The sequence below is a fragment of the Balearica regulorum genome, chromosome 16 (genome assembly GCF_011004875.1).
Source record: "Balearica regulorum gibbericeps isolate bBalReg1 chromosome 16, bBalReg1.pri, whole genome shotgun sequence".
NCBI lineage: Eukaryota > Metazoa > Chordata > Aves > Gruiformes > Gruidae > Balearica > Balearica regulorum.
In genome coordinates this window covers 16971184-16990496 of record NC_046199.1, presented here as the reverse complement: position 1 = coordinate 16990496, position 19313 = coordinate 16971184, and the positions used below count along the sequence as shown (strand labels likewise).

At 44.7% G+C, this 19313-nt stretch overlaps 1 protein-coding gene across 2 annotated transcripts; it reads right to left on the bottom strand.

Annotated features, from left to right (window-relative positions):
- Positions 1-1090: 1090 nt before the first annotated feature.
- UBE2V1 (ubiquitin conjugating enzyme E2 V1) lies at positions 1091-16622 on the bottom strand. Of its 2 annotated transcripts, none has more exons than XM_075768466.1 (4): positions 16470-16622; positions 5161-5309; positions 1652-1777; positions 1091-1266 (listed from the first exon to the last, which is right to left on the bottom strand). In XM_075768466.1, exons 1-4 carry the CDS (start codon positions 16489-16491, stop codon positions 1120-1122), a joined length of 444 nt encoding a protein of 147 aa, XP_075624581.1. In that variant the 5' UTR covers positions 16492-16622; the 3' UTR covers positions 1091-1119. The 2 variants fall into 2 exon arrangements, with proteins under 2 accessions (XP_075624581.1, XP_075624583.1); XM_075768468.1 differs by having other exon boundaries at positions 16476-16561.
- Between the last annotated feature and the right edge of the window lie 2691 nt (positions 16623-19313).

Here is a 19313-nt window from a genome sequence, read left to right as displayed (position 1 = left end):
AGCACCAAAATACAACTATTTGAGCCGGAGTGTGTGTTCAGAATCTCTACGTGCAGTTTCCCCATTAAAGTTTGGCAGCAGAAGATTTCGCAATCCTGGTAAATTACTGCTCTTTTCACCACGTCAAAAGCCTATCTAATAACATCAGCCGTGGCCAGCTTGGCGGTGTGGCAGCAGTGCTGGAGGGACAGGGAAAATCCAAGTTTGCGAGCAGAATAGATACTCTTGTTTCCCAGGCTGGTGAAGACTAAATTTGTCTTTGCAAACCCAAAATTACAAGCAGGAGGGAACAGGTCAAGTTATTGCCCCAACGCTTACCCCCGGTGGCCAGGGGTGAGAAGAGTCACAAAGAGGGGCAAAAAGAAAGCAGCACCCCCACTAAAAAGAGGGGAAGAGGGAAGAGATTAAAAGAACCCTGAATCCCTCACCCAAAGCCCATGTCACTGGTGAGGGGGACCAGGAAGAGAAATACAATCTATGCCTTGGCCAAAGGGAAGAAGGAAAGCTTGCCCCAGATTATCAGGGCATTTAAAAAAAAAAAAAACAAAAAAACCCAAAAACGACCATAGTCACATTCAGCCTTTACTAGAGATAGCACAAAGGGAGGGATGACTGAGGTTAGCACACATCCCCATTAGTAGTCCATAAAGCCCAGTGTAGTACTGGAAGCAAAAACCTTTGTGTCTACTCTAATAAATAGCCCTGAGCTTCGACTCTATTGCAAAAGACAGAAAAAGGAAAAAAAACCCAAAAACCCAGGCCAGACACACAGCAAGGTGATTGTGGGATGTATGCTTTCACAGTTAAGTTAGATGTGCCACACTGGTCTTGACAGTAATAAATTTAAATAGACTTTTCCTGATACCAGAAGTTCAGCTATGTGGACAGTGGTTACACGACAGGATTATTTGTTATAGCACAACTTATATTTCAAATGAAAAAAAATTAGTATCATTTACAGTATCTCAAGAAAAACTTCCTTTGAATGGGAACTTTGTTTCCAGTATTTTGAGGTCTACAAGATGCATCTAGAAAATTTACTACTGTGGAAAATGAAGACAGCTTAAATTGAATAAGGGGGGCATGTTTGTTTTTTGTTTTTTGTTTTTTTTTTTTTAATTAATTGCTGTAACATTGTCCTTCAGGCGGCTGAGGAAGTTTCATATTTTCTTTAGACATCATTAGACGCCGAAGCTCTTGCAGAACAACTTTGATACTATAAGAATTCTGCCATTTTGCTAGGACTGATATGGCTCTGGGGTCCACCTAAAATAAACAAAAACACCATTCCTGTCAGAATCAATACGTTCGATACACTTAACTCCTCCACACCCCCTCCAACTAAAGATCCTGTAAGGAATCTCAGTGGGAGAAACCAAAGAAAGCAAAAGCAAGCAAGTAGTTTCCTAAAAGCATAATAAATCCCTGCATGATGCAACTATTTGTGAGTTGCAAAAGGGCAGGAGAAGTAAATTCCACGTTTTGATTTCAGAACATACTTGGCTCGTATACTTCCCTTCTACCCCCCCTTCTCCTCAAAGCAAATGGCACCAGCAAGCAATTAGTTCAGCAAATTGCAAGTATCAACAAAGCGCTAATGCAAAGCTGCACACAAAAGCCGCATTAAAATGAATAAAAACCGAAAACTTACCACTCCATTAGAACTATTTACTCCATTCATATTAATTTTTGTTACAAATCTTACAAATGGAGGTGCTTCTGGATACTTAGGCCCACATTCTATTTTAAGGCTGTATATTCTGTTTTCATAAATTGTCTGAGGGGAAAAGAAAGGGGGTAACAATTACATCAGGCAGTTCAATAAGCATTTTGTTAAAATGGTGGTTACTTTAGGGACATGTGAACTACTAAACATAAAGGCAGCCGCTTATATACTATACTGGCTACCTCTGGTTTGGTTCATCTTATAGTATTCAGAGTATCAAATGTTACTTCTTCAGGGTAATAAATACTACTGGTCTTTTAAGCATCAGATTTTCATGTAAGGAATGAAACTGGCATTGCTTCCCATTCACCAACTGATATGATTTTTTAAATCATCATATAACTCAGATATCTACTTTTCAACCAATCTTCATAAAGCAGCTTTGTTTTATCAGTTTACTAATCAGATGCAGTACCTTGAAATTGGAGCCACAGCTTTAGCTTAGGCAACTAAAGTCAGCCTGTCCTAGAACTGCACTTAAAAAATATTCTTTGGTCATAAACCAGTGTGCCAGTTCTCAGAAAGGGGAACGCTCCAAGATTGAACACATTGCAAAGTACATCCTGATCCCAAACACCATTATCGTTGTCTCCACAGCAGTAAAACTGTTGTACTTAACAGCTAATAGAGAGAAATCCTGGATCATGAATTTGTAGCTACCCAATCAACGGGTATAGAAGAGAGACAAATGTAACAAGGCTACATTGATTCCTCCATATTTAAAATTAATTAAAAGAAACAGCAGTCAATGCTATTCTGCATTCTGAGAATAACTATTTTCCAAGTGCTGATCTGGTGCAGCGTGGCACAGAGCTCTAGCTAAGCTGGGCAATGCAGGCAGCCGGGATTGTCATTGGGAAGTTTAGGCACACAAGCTCTCCAGATTCAGAGCTTCTGACACAATTTCCTGCACCTTCAACATTGCAATGAACATTAAAGTCACAAGGCAGCAACCATGATCAAAAATCCAGGTGAATGTGTGAGTGCAGAAACCCAGAAGCAGCCAAGAGCTCCTGCTCCCCCGTGGCTCCATCAGGATCTTAAGAACGGTTGCACAGCATACAAAAACGTCCCAATAAAAAACTCCGTGCAATCCCTTTCAAGGGCCTGTTACGCCCCTGAACACGTTAATGTTTCCCTTAAGTAGCGTTTTGATGCAAACTGCTACCAAAAATATAAGAACTGACTTCCTGATTCAGCTGCTTCTCATCTGTGCAAATGAAGTGGCTTTAAAGCAGCCTGCAGCCACCTGCGGCAGCACCAGCACCCGGCCGGCGCTGGCTGGCAGCGGTGCCGCGCGGTCACTCCTCCGGCGCCTCGGCCAGACAGCCTGCAGATGTACAGCCAGGCGGTGCAAACTGAATGCTGTCACAAAGTTTTGGGGGGAAAAAAGTCATCTGTCAGCTCTGCTCGGACTGCCCAGGTGCCCTGACCAAGTCCCCGAGCATGCCTTGTGCACAGAGCGATTAACAGCTCAGAGGTTCGTGCGGGTCTTTAGGGTCTTCGCAAATAACCGCACCACATTAAGACTAGCGAATGGAAAGCCTTGACCACGCATATGTCTATAGCCAATATAAAATATGTGCAGATAAAGCTGAAGTTTTGACAGTGCCACTGTTTTTAAATAGCTTGTACAAACAAGATGAATCACTGGCTGCGAAACCGTCCGCACAAAGTCTGGGAAGGAGGATGCTTCCATGTATGGTAGCAGGGACACTCAGAGCAGCAGCACGTATCTAACTCTGACCACGGTTTACTTTTCCCTCTGGGATGCCCAACATAAGATTCTTTCACCTGCTATAAGCATGACTGCTTTCTACCCAGAAGGAAACACAATTTTATTTTTTTTTTCCCCACAGCCAGTATTCCCAGATCCTATTAAGAAAAAAAATGGTAACAATATAACTCAGGATGAACAGTGCTAAAAGCAGGACAGCCACTTAGGAAACAAGAATGAAAGTTCCCAGAAGCTCTCTCAGTACAGCCTGTTGCTTTCAAGCAATAAGCTCAAAAGTAGTCAAGACACTTTTGGAAAAAAAAAAAAAAAAAAAAAATCTATATTCATAAGTGTGTCAGAAAGACAAAAGAGGGACAGCTGAATCATCTTCTGTGATAGTCCTCTAGGCTTAGCAGTATGTCATGAACCACAAATTTCTATCACTGCTGACAAGCCGGCGTACGCCTGTTTGCACATTTCAGTATCTATTTAATTTTCTAAATTAGATTTCAAGGTTGCTTAAGTTTTCCATAAAGGGTATGCACACAGTGAGCTTTCTTCACAGTCTTAATGCAGGCTCATTAACGCTCTCCTAATGTTCTAACATCAAATGCTGTTCTACAAAATTATTTGGGCTTATCATAAACAAATGAAATGATCACAAATGGGAAGATGTTAACAATGGCAGACAAAAAGTAAACAACAGTTCTGGATGAAATAGAAAATACTGCATGTGTAATACTATTATAATATAAATTCTTGTACAACCTCATCGTATGTCAGAAAAGGCAACCGACAGAATGGAAACACATAGGGCAGCAGCCTGATTAAAGGTTTGTGAAGGTTTCCATATAATAGATTGAGAACACTGGAATTATTGAGGAGTGATACTGAGGTCAGCTATGGAAGACATCATCTACTATTGCAGGAAGGAGAATCAGCTACTTGCACTTCATGGTAAGGATATTAAGGAAACAGAACAGAGACACACAGTGAAACTGGAGACAACAGACAAGTTTTGGTTTTAGAATACATGCACATATACAATGCACAATTAAGTCCTCAAGTTCACTATCAGAGTGGAGACCCACAGTTTAGTAAGGTTTGGGGATGAGGGGGGGAAGAGAGAGAGGATGCAACAATACTACAACAAAGACCAGTAGCACTACGAGAAGCTACTTTGGGAGAGAACATTCAGATAATAAACTGAATTCATTAAAATTTGAGTTTCCTGAGTTAGCTGAAACTCTACAAGAGCAAGTCAGTACTGCTGCAGTAAAACCAACCCATAAACTCAACAAGAAACAGCAGAAAGACTAGCAGTACTGAACAAAACATCCACGTTTTACCTACATTAGCTCCATATGTAATCTCACTAGCCGAAGGATTTTAAACCTTGCTGTATTCAAGAGTACAGGATACTAGAATCCTGGAATCTCAAAAGTTATGTCTTAATGAATCTGTAAATATAAAGCAGACATGTAACAGAACTAACCAGAGAAAGGCACTAAAAATATTTCAAATTATAAGCAAAAAGACATATAGATACACGAAGCCCATTATTATAAGGAACTTGAACATTCAACATAAATCACTTGCTAAAGTGTTTTTTCACTCATTTGTGCCTTGTTTTCTACTTCAGCTCTTAGATTAAAAGAGGAAAAGGGGGAAGAAAAAAGAAAGTAACAGTACTATCTTAATATTTAATATTACTTACTCTTGGAGGCCCAATAATCATTCCTGTCCATCTTGTAAGTGTCATATCTTCATCATCTTCAAGGCCCCAGCTAACCGTTCCATCACCTACTCCTTTCTGACCTTCTTCAAGTTCTTCCAACAGACGAAAATTACGAGGAACTTTTACTCCTGAAAACAATCAGAAAAATATTTTGAGTTGAGAAATCTAGTAAAGAAATACAGCTAGAGTAATTTCACTGATACTTTTGGTCATTCTACAGAAAACATTTTGGGTAAAAACATAAAAATATCACTATTTTTTGAATGACAATATTTCAACACTATGAAAAAGACATCCCCATATTTAGCTTGGATTTTACAAGCAAAATCAAGGTATCCACAATTAAACATGCTAGAAGGATGACAGGCCAGATATTAGGGCAGGCAGTGAAATGAAAGGAAATCACGGTATTACGGAGCTCTAATTAGCACTTGTCTATATAATTTATAGTATAAAAATTTAGAAGATTTTACAAAATGATACCATGAGAAGCTTGACATCACTCAACTCACTCTGAGCTTTAAAAATACCATTCAAAGCAAATAAAACTCTTTCATAACATTAGTAGGTTAATCTGAAGTTAATTTAAGTGGGCTTTGTCAGCAGCAATAGCATCCTTTGTACTTATGACCTCCTCCATCAAGGAATTTCAGCACTTCTTAACTGCTAGCACATTTATCCTCAAAAAACACAGCAAAACAGGGAAACTTTCTTATCCCCATTACATTAATAGAAAACAACGGCATAGAGAGCTTAGATGACATGTCCAAGGTCACACACTAAGTCCATGGTGAAGGAGGACCCTGAACCCACAGGCCACAGGGGACTTAATTACTCATTCTCCTTCAAGGTAGCTGTACCTCAGTCATCACAAAACATAAATGCACTCCAGGCCACCACTTCTTTTTCTTTTGGGTTTGTGTGGCAAGGTTTTGGTAGCGGGGGGCTACAGGGGTGGCTGCTAGGTATGAGGCTGCAAGGTAAGAAGCTGCTAAAAGCTTCCCTTATGTCCTACAAAGCCATTGCCAGGTGGCCAGCCCCAGACGCACCCGCTGCCAGCCAAGGCTGAGCCCATCAACGACACTGGGAGCGCCTCTGTGATAACGTATATGAGAAGGGGAAAAAAAAAATCCCAAACCACCAGGAGCAACTGCAGCCAGAGAGAGGAGTAAGAATATGTGAGAAGAACAACTCTGCAGACACCAAGGTCAGTGCAGAAGGAGGGGCAGGAGGTGCTCCAAGTGCCGGAGCAAGATTCCCCTGCAGCCCCTGGAGAAGACCATGGTGAGGCAGGCTGTCCCCCTGCAGCCCATGGAGGGAGGATGATGGTGGAGCAGATATCCACCTGCAGCCCATGGAGGTCCATGGTGGAGCAGATATCCACCTGCAGCCCGTGGAGGTCCGTGGTGGAGCAGATATCCACCTGCAGCCCGTGGAGGACCCCAGGCTGGAGCACAGAGGAGTGTGAGGAGTCCTCCCCCTGAGGAGGAAGGAGCGGCAGAGACAACGTGTGATGAACTGACCGTAACCCCCATTCCCCATCCCCCTGTGCTGCTGGGGTGGGGGGGGGAGAAGGTAGAAATTGGGAGTGAAGTTAAGCCCGGGAAGAAGAGGTGGGAGGAGGTGTTTTAAGACTTGTTTTTTATTTCTCATTATCCTGCTCTGATTTGATTGGTAATAAATTAAATTAATTTTCCCCGAATTGAGTCTGTTTTGCCTGTGACAATTATTGGTGAGTGATCATCCTGTCCTTATCTCAATCCACAAGCCTTTCATCATATTTTCTCTCCCCTGTCCAGTTGAGGAGGGGGGTGACAGAGCAGCCACCATATCCTTCCAGGTACCTGTGTGAAGCATGTGTCTCTCCAACTGCAACAAAATTATTGCTAGGATGTATTTAATAAAGTTACTTTCACCTGACGTACAAAAAAGTTGGATTTGTGGTTTGGAGTGTTCTCCCCTTCCCCCCGTACGAAGTTAACTATTTACCAGCACGTAGTAACAGAAAATTATAGTTAATCCCCTTCTTCACTGTCACTTATTTAGTACAGCAGAGAGAGAATGGGAAATCAGCCTTTCAGTGTATAAAGTGAACTCAGCAAACTTCTCAGTCAGAAACCAGCGCTTCCAGGATGGCCAGGGCACTGAACTCTGAGGACGTCAGAAAGGGACCAATGGCTTTGAAAATCATCTCTGTAGCTGCTTGGCAATGTGGAAAACACAGAGCATTTAAGGCCCTGTGAAATGTACCAGTGCTTAAAATCAAATAACTCTGGTAGCTTTAAAATATATTAATAACCTAAAGAAACTAGATGTCAGTGATAATTTTGTTGCAGAATCAGTTGTCCAATTTTCATTCAGTACAAAGCAAGCATCAAAGAAAACAAAAAAGCAAATTACTAAAGGAATATTCCGGGGAAACATGATTCAGTAACACAGCTGTAGCAACAGTACGAGGAGAAACCCAGAGTCAGAAAAGCAATGTCAGAAGATGCCAGACCTGCTCTGGCTATACCAAACCATACATATGGGGGCTGCCGAGCACGACTCAAATACAACTCCATGCCAAATCTACATCTTCGACTCACAGGGAGACCGTGCTGTTACCATGGCTGCTGAGTAATACGAATCTTTGGCTGCAAAAGGAAATGAGTCAGTTGGGGCTGGTGAAGCCATCACCATAAGATTAACCGAGCCCCAACCCCTCGGTGGTAACAGGGCCTCTTGGGGACCACTGTCACTTCCCTTGCACAAAAAACTCCAGCATTTTTCCCTCCCTGTAAATCTTAAAAGTATGAAGTATGTATCTGATGTACCCCGGGGATACGAAGCTTCATGTACGCAATTCATACCCAAATCATGACGGATTAGCCACCCCATTTTTAATTATATTCCCAGTGCTCTCCATGCTGCAGTTAGGGGAGGCAGAGAAGAGAGCAGTCCAGCTCCAGCGCAGGGAATAAGAGAGCTGGGGGACAAAAGAAACAGATGGAGTATGAGTTGAAGGACAAGGCATCACCTTTACTTACACACTCACTACCTATTTCACTATTTTTGCTGCAGCGCATGCCCGAGAGAGCTGGTGATGGGGAATGACTCACGGCTGTGCAATGCCCAGGCTGCTGTCTGGGCTTCAGCCCTGCCTGCTGGTGCCCGGGACAGGAGCGGCCAGGGAAGAAGGGCAAACAAAAGGACCTTCTGGAGGGCAAACTCCACCCTTCCATCTGACACAGCAGCTCTTTGCAGGTGATGCCGCAAAGGATATCATCCATGGCTATTATTAGAAACCCAACCTGAGCCTCTCCCTGCTCACAGAAGCAATAAGCCGAAGCCAGCGGAAGATCTGCCTCGAATGTGTCGTGTTGCCAAAAAATACTCTCTTCTGGACCACAACATCATGATGCTTAAGAAGCATCATCTCAGTCTCCACACTTCAGTACTTCGTAATACCACTTCATATTTATCAGTGGTGTAAAGATAATTTACTGATATTTACGTAGACCAAAACAAGTAACTTAGGAGGAATCAGCTTTATGGTAAGCAGACACAGGCCACACACCAAAGAAGGAAACTAAAAATATTGCCTGTCTGCCCTTCCTCTGAGCATCATACACCCTGTTCACCAAGCAAAGCAGGAATCCTGTGTGAAGAAAATGATGTGATTATGTATTTAACAATTACACCACCACATATACATTAGAGGAGGTCACACAACCAAGGCTGAAAGGCAGCCTTAATTCTGACATTTGCTAACCAGAGCTAGGCTTGGCTTTACAACCTTACAGGAAGATAAGGCAACTTTATTTCCAAGCTCTCTCAAGATAATAGCTGCTCTGATTCAGCATGAATCAGAGCCATAAAAGAGTCACACAAGATTTTAGAATTCCCTGACAAGTCTGAGGTCTACAGAGAGTGAGCTACTCATATCATGCGCTGGCTCCTATCACGTGGAAAAAGTTAACATAAATGATTATTAATTCCACAGCAACTGCTCACTTGTGAGCACTACAGGAACATCACTGGCAAAGGGAGGTGGGAAAAGCAAAGTACATATATTCGAATTTTTATGCACTTCACTGAAAATAAAATTATTATGGAGACAGTTGGTCACTTCACAACAAACCATCCTGTACAACAGCATTGTTGCCGTCTAAAAATGTCTCCTCCCCGTGCTAAAGCTCAGGGGTGTAACATGGAAGACCAGCACCTCAGCCACTACACAACACAAGTTCAGAGTCACATCAAAGATGATAATTCAACTCCCTCCCTGACATTCTCAGGACATTTGACAGGAAGAAAAATGCACATATACATATAAAAGACTATGGCTATATAAATGCTTTAAATAATTTCTAAATAACCTGCCCTTAAGCAAGGCAGAGTAAAAGACCAGATTTGCCCTTCTGGTCAGCCTGGAAAGATGCACGAAGCCACTACACCAACCCTGTCTCCTCTTCATTTGTAATGGCCTGGAGCACTCATGGTCAGCTACCACATCCTGCTGGGACCCGAACCTCAGAAACCATGCAGGCTTTATCGCTTGTGGTCGTACGCAAACATGTCATCATCATGCTTGCTGTCCACCAAGATTCCTAGAAAGTGATCTGATCTGAAGGTATTTGCCAAATAACTTCCATGGCTAAACCGTGGCAGATTCAGAGTTACGAGATGTCCCGCGCTTGCCAACACAAGCATGAGTCAACTGCGTGCCGTCCTCCCACCCCCCAATAAATACTTTGCATAATGTTTTTAGTGTAGTAATAGAGACTTTCAAGACAGTAACCAAACCTGTTTTTCTAAGAGTCCTTAACACAAGAAAACCTAAATAAATAAAGAAGCAATTAGAAAGTAATCAGGTTGTCAAAAGTACTTTCAGATATGCATTTTAATTTAGTCTTCCTATGGTTCAAGATGACTCTCAAATAGCAGTTTCATTTGATACAAAAAATACAGCAATATCTAGACAATTGCTTCACTTGCAGCTTGCCTGATCGCACAGAAAAACTCCCAGAAATGGAACTGAAAAACACATTTCAGAGCAAAAGGAGATATTTACTATTAATCACAACAGCAAACCTATGAAAGCTAAATTACAACTGTATTGACGAGATGAGATCCCCAATGACACAGGTTTGTACAGTTTTTCTAAAAGTTCACCTTAGTAAACATGCATTATGAAGCCTCAGCTCCGGACACCAGTTCATCAGTTACAAAAAGTTCATGAGATATTTTTATGACAAACTAGAGAACAAAACTAAACCACAGACTGAGTTTTCCAGAAAGTCAGGATTTTCAAGTCACAGTTAAGAAGCTGCTAGGTTTTGGGTGACATCTTCTTCAGCCTTCAAACAGAATCAGGACCTTGTCTTTTCCTTGTCAAAAGTGTCCCCTAATAGCAGCGCTGCCAGGCGGACTGGTATCAATGAGCCTTCGCTGCCACAGCACCTCACAACCCAGCTGCTCTCCAAGCTGCGAGGTGCAAGACAGAGGCAGCAAGCTGCAATGAGGACAACAGGAGCTGGGCCATGTCTGGTCAGAATCTAAGGACATTCTGCACTGGGAAAGGACAGAATTATTCCTGGAAGACAGCTGAATGCCAGCTTGGACTTTAAAGACCTTAAAGCACTCTCAGATACACTTGATATCACAGCACCACTAAAGATACACAGATACGTAACTGAATGTGTCTTATGATAGCTGTAAAAGTGATCTTACCAGTCTGAGATTTTTCTCATCTTAAATTTACATTCATGTGAAGTACATGGTATGTTTTTAACAAGTTAAAAACACTTTCCGATAGACTATACTTTTTAATCTTTTAATTTTCACCAGTTATACAGTGGAAGCAATTCCAAATTCAGAAACCTTATCAAGTTGAAAACAGCGCAGTGAAACCAGTGAAATAGGGTGGACAATACGCCTTGAATCTTTTTCATCGGTGTCAGTAGAACAAAATATACACCTTTGACAAAAACTTCAAGAATATATTTCTCTTTCCTTTCTAAAGTGAAATCAAATTACGAGCGTTTCTCTTCAGGACTGAAGCACAAACATACTGCACAGAACACCTCTGCAAAGCACACAGAAAATGCACTTCACTCGTTAGGGGATCTAAAAAGACGAACCGTCTCTTTGCTGAAGGTTGCTTGATGTCTTCACTGATAACAAGCAACTTTTAAAATTGGCCTGAAAGGCCGATTGGATCTCTGCTTTCCATACTAGTTCCTGATTTACAGTAACTCAAGTGAATTGTAATCAAACAGCTTTAAATACCTCTGTTGCTTAAATATGTTAAAGCCCCTTCTGTTGCTTGTTTTTGTGTATGTGATATTTAGCCTTAATTACATCTTTACCAATATATTTCTCATCTCTTTGCAGAGACTGCAACTATTGAAAATTTGGTATGTTACCGCTGCAGCACTGCAACTGTAAAAAAAAAAAAATATTTGTCACAACAGTATATGAAGTTTCTGGAGTGATGGAATAGTTACAACTGAATAAAAGGCTTTTAGCAAGTGTCATAAAAACTTTGAGGAGACAGAAACTTTAGATTTCTTGCACTGTCTTTATAGTCATGATTTCCACTCTGATAACGCACATAGGTAGTGAGATATTTACAGATCCTGAACGTTTGAAACAAGTGTTTTCTGTAAGCTAGAGCACTGGTTCTGTCTTTCAATACCTTAGGCACATTACTGGGAAAGGGATCACTTTAAAAACATTTGTCTGAGGTGGACTGGCAGTATCATTGAGGTCTGAAGCCAAATAAAGCTTTCCAGCAGCAGCAGAGTTAAAATCAGATGCATTCTGTGGCTTGTATCACAGCTGAAAAGCAAAACATTACCAGCTCAGCTAGAAGTTACTCTGGGAAATACGTCACCCTGAACTAGCATCCCAGACAAAATCTTTACACTAAACCTCAACAGGGAACCCCCCATTTCCTCAGGAAGGGTTGTTACTGACCAAGAGCTGAGCGCCCTCCTCCAGCTGCCTCTTCTACCCACAAAGTATCGCTACGTTTTCTTAAATTCATATCACCCTCTGAAAGGTGAACGCGCAAGTATGTTCATCGATTTTAAGATAAGCTTTGAAGAGCAAGACGTCACATCAGCAGACTAAGTTACCTGTTGGTTGTGGGACCACAGTTTAACACCAGGGCTGACAAGCGCGGGCGGGGAGCGGCAGAGGCAGGATGCACGCGCCCCGGGCTTTGCTTCTGGGCCAGGCCCAGGTCAGACTTGGGAGGAAAGTGCACAAACTAATCAGCAGGTAGAAACAGAGTAATTTCATCTTGACTTGCAATAGTTAAAAAACACCCTTACAACCTGAAAATCCCAACCTTCATACACCTTACAGAATCTGTCAGTATTATATCTTCTATGATCCTCACCTACTTAATACCCTATTGAATCATTTTAAGTTCTCAGCCAGAATAGCATTTTTCAAATGTATTATGTAATTCATACCATTATATGTGAAAAGATTCAACTGAGTATCCTCTTGTAAGAGTTTTGAACTATTTACCTTTTTATTTAATCTACTGCATCCTTCCATTAAATACACAAAGAAGCTCTGCAATCAACTCCTTCAGCACCTGCTATTTCATGTGCTCTTACAGTCAGTCTTATTTAAGAAAGCATAATTTATCTTCCCAGTTTCGCTCCAATTACTTTTTCCCTACCCTTGAGTATTTTATTTACAGACTTAGAGAGTACTTGGTGGCTGGCAATATTTATTTTGAGATAACAATGATTATTGTATGCAGTGCACGCCAAAGGAGACATCACAGTCCATTTGCAGAGAGAGGGTACACCTTCTATATCCTTCAACATGCAGTTTCTTCTGCATTGTAATGTCTCTTTTGCTTTTCACAAGCATAACTTTGAGTTTACAGTGATGTTATGGGTCCCCCAACAATTACAAACATATACTTTTAATACACTGTACTAAAACTGATCTGTGCTATTCTCTGTTAGCAATATTAAGCCACATATATCAGCACTATCATGCCCATTCACCTAATGGATTGTCCTTCTCAAGTTCTTTACATTCCTTTGACTTTGAATAACTTAAATCTAGGCAAACCATTTTACTACTCAGTTCTTCCAGGCTGTTGGTAAACGCAATGTCTACTACAGCTCTGCCACAGACCCCCTAGATGGACCTACAAGACAAAAGTGGGTTAAATGAGGTTGTTAAACTTTTCCCAGGATGAAAGCGAGAAAAACAGGATTCCATAGGCCAACACGGTCAGGTTTTAACCCGTTATAATACCAGAGTCTGCAGGACAGCAATGTGGAGCAAGCTCCCGTAGTCTAAGTGCCAGACAGACTCCATGTAGCCCAACTTCCCTGCGGGGCCACAGAGCACGTGAGCCTCTGAGGAACCCTTGATTTCTCAGCTGGATCACCTCTGGTACTCGAGCCAGCTGAGCATTCCTGTGTGACATTTCAGTCTGAAGGATGGACAGACATACGCTTACAGTTCAGCTGTTTGTAGTTTCCTATAAAGAGCCTTACTAGAATGACTAAAGTTAACCCTATCTTTTTATTCATATATTCATTGTGCACAAGAAACCCACGTTATCAGCAACACAGAATTCTCCTCTGTGTAAGTGATACTGATAGACCTTGCATCACAACATTTCTTCCAGGCAAGGGCTGGGGTTTGTTGCCTGTTAATTATTTCTACATGTTTATTAGATACAAATACATGGCTTACCTGTCTAATTCCCAGGACCAGCCCTATGACTTTAAGTTACAGGGACATTTGCCACCATTTCTTCTTCTGGGTCAGTAGCTGCTTTTAAGCAAAGACTCAGTATTTTTCATCTTCAACCTCTGTTTAAGCTCCTTTGCTGAACGACTATAAACTCAGGATATCAAACATATTCAACTGTTTTATAAACAAACAGGAATGCATTAAGATTCCATGAACCAAGAATTAGCAAAATCTGTTTAACATATGAGTAAAGCTACGACTAAGCTACTTGCCCAAAGCCCAACAGCGAATCAATCAGTAGTGGAAAACAAGAAGATGTCACTTCCAGGCTCTGTATGTTTTAGGCAATGCCTTCAGTGCAGCGTCCAGAAGGAACCACACAAACTGCATTGCAGTGCCACCACCGCTATCAGTAACTGGACACTACCTCGTTCTCTTTATCAGAGGAGGACAATCTCCATCCTTTACTAACACAACAAGAAAACGCAGACCACTGCTGGTAGGGCAGCCTATGATTTACAGCTGGACAAAGCTCTAAGGTTCCCATCAGTGTAAGCTGCTGGTCTGTACCTGAAAGTTCTCCCAAACTGAATTTAGGATTTACTGCAAAGTTTCGGTGTTACTGCAACACATGCTTATAAGTTACACACTGGGTTTTTTTATTATTTATTTTTTTCCAGAAGCAGTTAAAGACACAGGATCTCACGAGTAGCTGAAGTGCAGTGCTTGTCAGACATCCACATTGTAGACACAAGAAACTGAGGCTCCCTACTCACATCCACCTGGCTGCACATCGCTTCACGCTTCCAGCACTGAAGACACAAGACAGCTTTCAGAAATCCATGAAATAACAGGAAGCAATCCAAAAGACACAATGTGGCTAGCAGATGACGGTTAACGACAGTTTATCACAAAGACTGTTCTCACTGCAAAAGGAAAGCTGTGCAGGAGGACTAGCTTTGGACTTCTTCGCCGCAGTCCAAGCCCCTTTCCGCACATACCCCCTCCGCGACCCCCCAGACAATTAATTCATGAAGCTGCTCTGGCTTAAAAAGAAAACTATTTGCCTTGTTCTTCCAGCCAAATACAAAATGAAAAGTCAGCAGTTTGAAAGGATTATTGAGAAAGTATGGTAGCCAGAATAATGTGACATAAGAGAGGGAAGAAGGCTCCACTAAATTTTTTTGTGTATTTTAAACAAGTGTACCAACCCCTCACAATCACGTGTGTTCACACAGATGTGTAAAACATAATTCTCAGGACAACATCCAGTGCATTTTAGAAGTGGTTCTATAAACTTGATTACTATGAATTATCTACATTGTGATGGCTATTCTTAAAAGTTGAAAGGGATTATCGACAGAGACCTATGTGTAAAAAAAGAATTCCAGAATATTTTTGTTGTATCTTCAAGAGTAGTCTTCTGGTGATCTCATATTTAAACTTCAAAGGAAGCAATCTGAAAACAGGTATTACAGTGGCACATTTGAAACACTATACAGACTTACAAAAACAGGAAAATGAAACTGGCTAAACAGAAGTGAAACTAATTTATTCGATCTATCCAAGTTCATTAGAGAATGTCAGCAGAAAAAGACGATTCAAAACCTAGCTGCACTATTTTTGTTTAACGTGTAACGAAAAATGCAAAGATAGGATTTAACTGTTCAAAGCAGACAAAGAGCAATTTTAAAGGGGAAAAAAAAAATATACCAACTTCTTGAAGCATACACATCCTGACAAGGAAGTTACATCCTTCTGATGTAACAGGAAGATATTATTAGTGAAAAAGATTTTTAGACCAGCTAATTTCACCCACGTAGCTCTAGTCACGGCTCAGTGACTACCCGGAGCAGAGAGCCGCGGGTCAGCTCTGACCACACGGACCCGGCCAGGAGTACGTTCACAAAAGCGGCTGCGCGGCGACTCTGCGGGGACAGGCACAGCCGCCGCACCGGCTGCCAGCGGTCGGGACGTCCTGCCCCGCTCCGTACCTCAGGGCCGAGGCGAGGGCCTCGGGCCCGGCCGGCCCCGGGCAGGGGGTCCCAGCCCCGCAGCCCAGCCCAGCGCGTCGCCTCCGCCAGCGTCAGCACCGCTTCCCGGCGCCAGCTCGCAGAGAGCCGCGGCAGGCTTCCCGCGGGGCCCGGGCTGGCTCCACGCACCCTCCCGGCCACGGACCGGACTGGCCCCGCCGCGGCCGCTCCCACCGCGAGGCCTCGGCAGCCCCCGGGGAGGCGCTAGGCGGGCCCGCCTGGGAGCCGCGGCGAAGGAGCGGGGACCGGCTCCGCCGACACTCCCGGCCGGACACCGGGCCTCCCTCCGGGCCGCGCCCCTCGACCCGGCCCCGCCGCCCCCTCCCCCGCGGCCGCCACCGCCCTCGCCCCTCAGCCGGGCGCCTCCCGGCCTAGCGCCCGCCGCCGCCGCCCCTCCAGCCCCGACACACCTAGCCGGGCCTGCCGCCCGCCGGCAGCCCGCCGCGCCGCCGCTCAGCGGGGACCGCGGCAGCCCCCCTGCGAGGAGCAGCCCCGCCCGGCCCCCCCCAGCCCGCCGCCCCGCCGCCCGCTCACCCGCACCCGTGGTGGCCGCCATCTTGCGCCGCTGCCGCTAGAGCCCCGCCCCCTCCCACCACGTCAACGCAACGCGGGAAGTGCGGCTCCGAGGGTGCGGCGCGGGCGGGCGCGCTAAGGGGAGGCCGCGGCGGGGCGGGGCGGCTGCACAGAGAGCTCTGTGGTGCACGCAGGGCGCCTCCGGAGCTCCGTCGCGCGGGCGGGTTTTCCGGCAGGGGCAGAGCCCCGGGGGCTCGGGCAGGGGCTGCCGCCCAGCGAACGAGCCCCCCCGGCCGGGGCAGCCGCGGCTCCGCGGGGCTGCCTCTGCCCCGCCACGGCAGGCAACCCTGGGGAAAGCAACCCCAGCGAGCTCCCTGGGGAGCTCTGAAACACCAGCACGCTCTCAAGCATTTAACAGCCCATAAAACTGAAATGCAATTAATATGGATAACTGGCAAGCTATGGTCATTACGGCCAGAACACGAGCAGCATTAGCTCTCCTACTGCTTTACAAATAGTCATAGTCACTTTGTAATAATCTGACGCTGTTTATGCATTTGCATCCCCAAGCTCTCCCTGTGATGCTGAGCGAGGGGAAGCCCCTGGGCGCAGCGGTGCACCCAGCAGCGCCATTTCATCTGCTGCCTTTTGCTTGTCGCCCTGAACATTTGCAGATGTACAGACATCTCTGCTCCAGCAGCACACAGCCCGACACCGGTGGGCAGGAACATACAAACGGGGGGTAAGCGGCTCCAGCCTGGTGGGATTACAGTCCGGGAGCACACGGACAGATACGTGGCCTGAGCGCAGGGGCGAGGGCATCCTCTCTGCAGAACAAGGGGCATGAAGCACATCCACGTCTCTTACTGTGTTTCAGGAGACTTCTGCTGTCTGATACGTAGCAATGAAAAATATTTTCAGGCCTAAACTAGCTGATGTGAATCTAGAAGAGCTGTAGCCTGAAGAGACACAAGGAACATCAGGAAGATCTACAATGCCATGTTTTAATCAATAGCGCGTTTTCCCTTATCCCTCTCTAGTTAGTACAGTAATAAGAAAAAAAACAGAGGTAAATTAATTCTGCTTTGGCTTGCAACACATATACCAAGAACTGTGACCCAAGACATCATATGAAAATTTACAGAAACAATTACAAAGCAAAATGTTTGAGAGGCCCATTGCATTTTAAGCCATGTACTCAGTTAACTTTAATGTACTCAGCTTTTAGCAGCAAACAGAGCCAAGGTACCAAGTCTATCAATTATTCTTTGAAGCTGCTTTAAAATAGCCATGATAGTCTTGCTGGTTGGATCTTATTTCGTTTAGTTGCAGTACCGCTTCACCGCGACCGAGAGCAGCAGCAGATGAAGAGAAGCGCAAAGCAGCTAGGTGGCACAGGAGCTCGGCGAACCTGCCAGGGGACGGGACCAGCCGGAGTCCCTGGTGCTGCTGCTGCGCTCAGCTCACCGAGAGAACAACCTCTGATGTCTGTCAAGCACCTTGTCCCTCTCGCCCCGGCAGGATAACTGGTGGGTGACCAGGTCAACCCCCCAACAACCAGAGCTCCCCTTCCATGTTGCAGGCCTGCTGCTGGTTCAGTTCCAGGACTACAGACAGACACCGCACCCGAGCCAAAAGCTCCTAGTTTGGCCTCATTTCCTATAGGCAAGTCTGCTGGCCCCGCTGTCTTGTGCAAACAGCTGCGGGCCAGACCAGTTCTTGAGCTTTTTTCTTTTTCAATAGCGCAGAACAAAAACATGCCAGAAAGACACGCTTCTGTCAGTGTATCTGTGGTCCATCGGCTGGCTTAAGGAGCACTCCCTTTCCCGGTGCGGTGCGACTGCTCCACGTGTATTCCAGCAAACACCAGCTCTGAGAAGGGGCTCTCCTTGTTCGTCCCCAGTACCTCAGAGGCACCAGACAGGTCAAAGCTGTGGGCGAGTGGAGAGAACACAGGTAAGTTGATCCAGCAGCAAAATAAAACAAAACTGAAGAAGTCGAGAGACACCAGAAAGCTGAGCAGTTTGAAATGGGTGCGTGGGGCCTTCAAAGCAAACACCAAACCCAACCCCAGCAGGCTGACCCGAAGACCGGCTTAAGAAAAGGCTGAGTGGGATTTTAAGGCACTTTGCAGTAATCTTCCTCAGTTCAGCGCAGTGCAATGCTTCCCCTCGCAAAGGAGTCCTCAAGGAGCTCTGCTTGTGGGATGCAGGTAAGGAACATCTGCTCTGCTAGGCCCTCACATTACCACGGGCAGCCGGCGCGTTGGAGGGCAGCTATGGACTCGGCAAAGGTCTACGGATTCCTGAAGGTCCAGGGAGCAGGAGACTAACTGCATCTTTCTGTGGAAGTGACAGACTGACATCAAACAGCTTTTAAAAGCAGTTAAACCGGAATGCAGGCCATCTCTGAGGAGTTTAAAAGGAGTGCCTTCTTCTGCTTTAGCTCTAATCTGTTCCTAATCAACTTAAGACAAATTTATCTTAAGTCCGATTTACATCTGTTAAGAAGGATCCATGTAGCCTTTTGCTCCAGAATTACCATATTGACTTTACAGAAGCATCCCCTACTTTAAGGAGGTGGAAGAGCTTCCAGAAACCAACTGAAGATCAAAACCAGCGCCACTTCATAGAGGCGTTCATTAACCCTCCTCCAAGGAGGAGAAACCTTTAAGACACACCTCACAGCAGGGAAGGAAAGACCAAGGATTACAAACCCAAACCTCCTCACAGGCCGTGCCCCTCAACATTGCCTTGTGCTGGTGACGTTAACGGGGACCGCGGGAGACGCCAGCGACGTCGGACACGTCCAGTCACTCCGAGCCAGAGCTGCCTCCGGACTCGAGCACAGCAGCAGCATGTAAAG

What these genes read in the sequence shown, in the direction of transcription:
- UBE2V1 (XM_075768466.1), bottom strand. Translation starts at nt 16,491, where the DNA reads ATGGCGGCCACCACGGGTGCGG. An exon ending in GGCGGCCACCACGGGTGCGG is followed by an intron (nt 5,310 to 16,469) that starts GTGAGCGGGCGG and finishes GATTGTTTTCAG; the next exon opens with GAGTAAAAGTTCCTCGTAAT. An exon ending in TGATTATTGGGCCTCCAAGA is followed by an intron (nt 1,778 to 5,160) that starts GTAAGTAATATT and finishes TTTTCCCCTCAG; the next exon opens with ACAATTTATGAAAACAGAAT.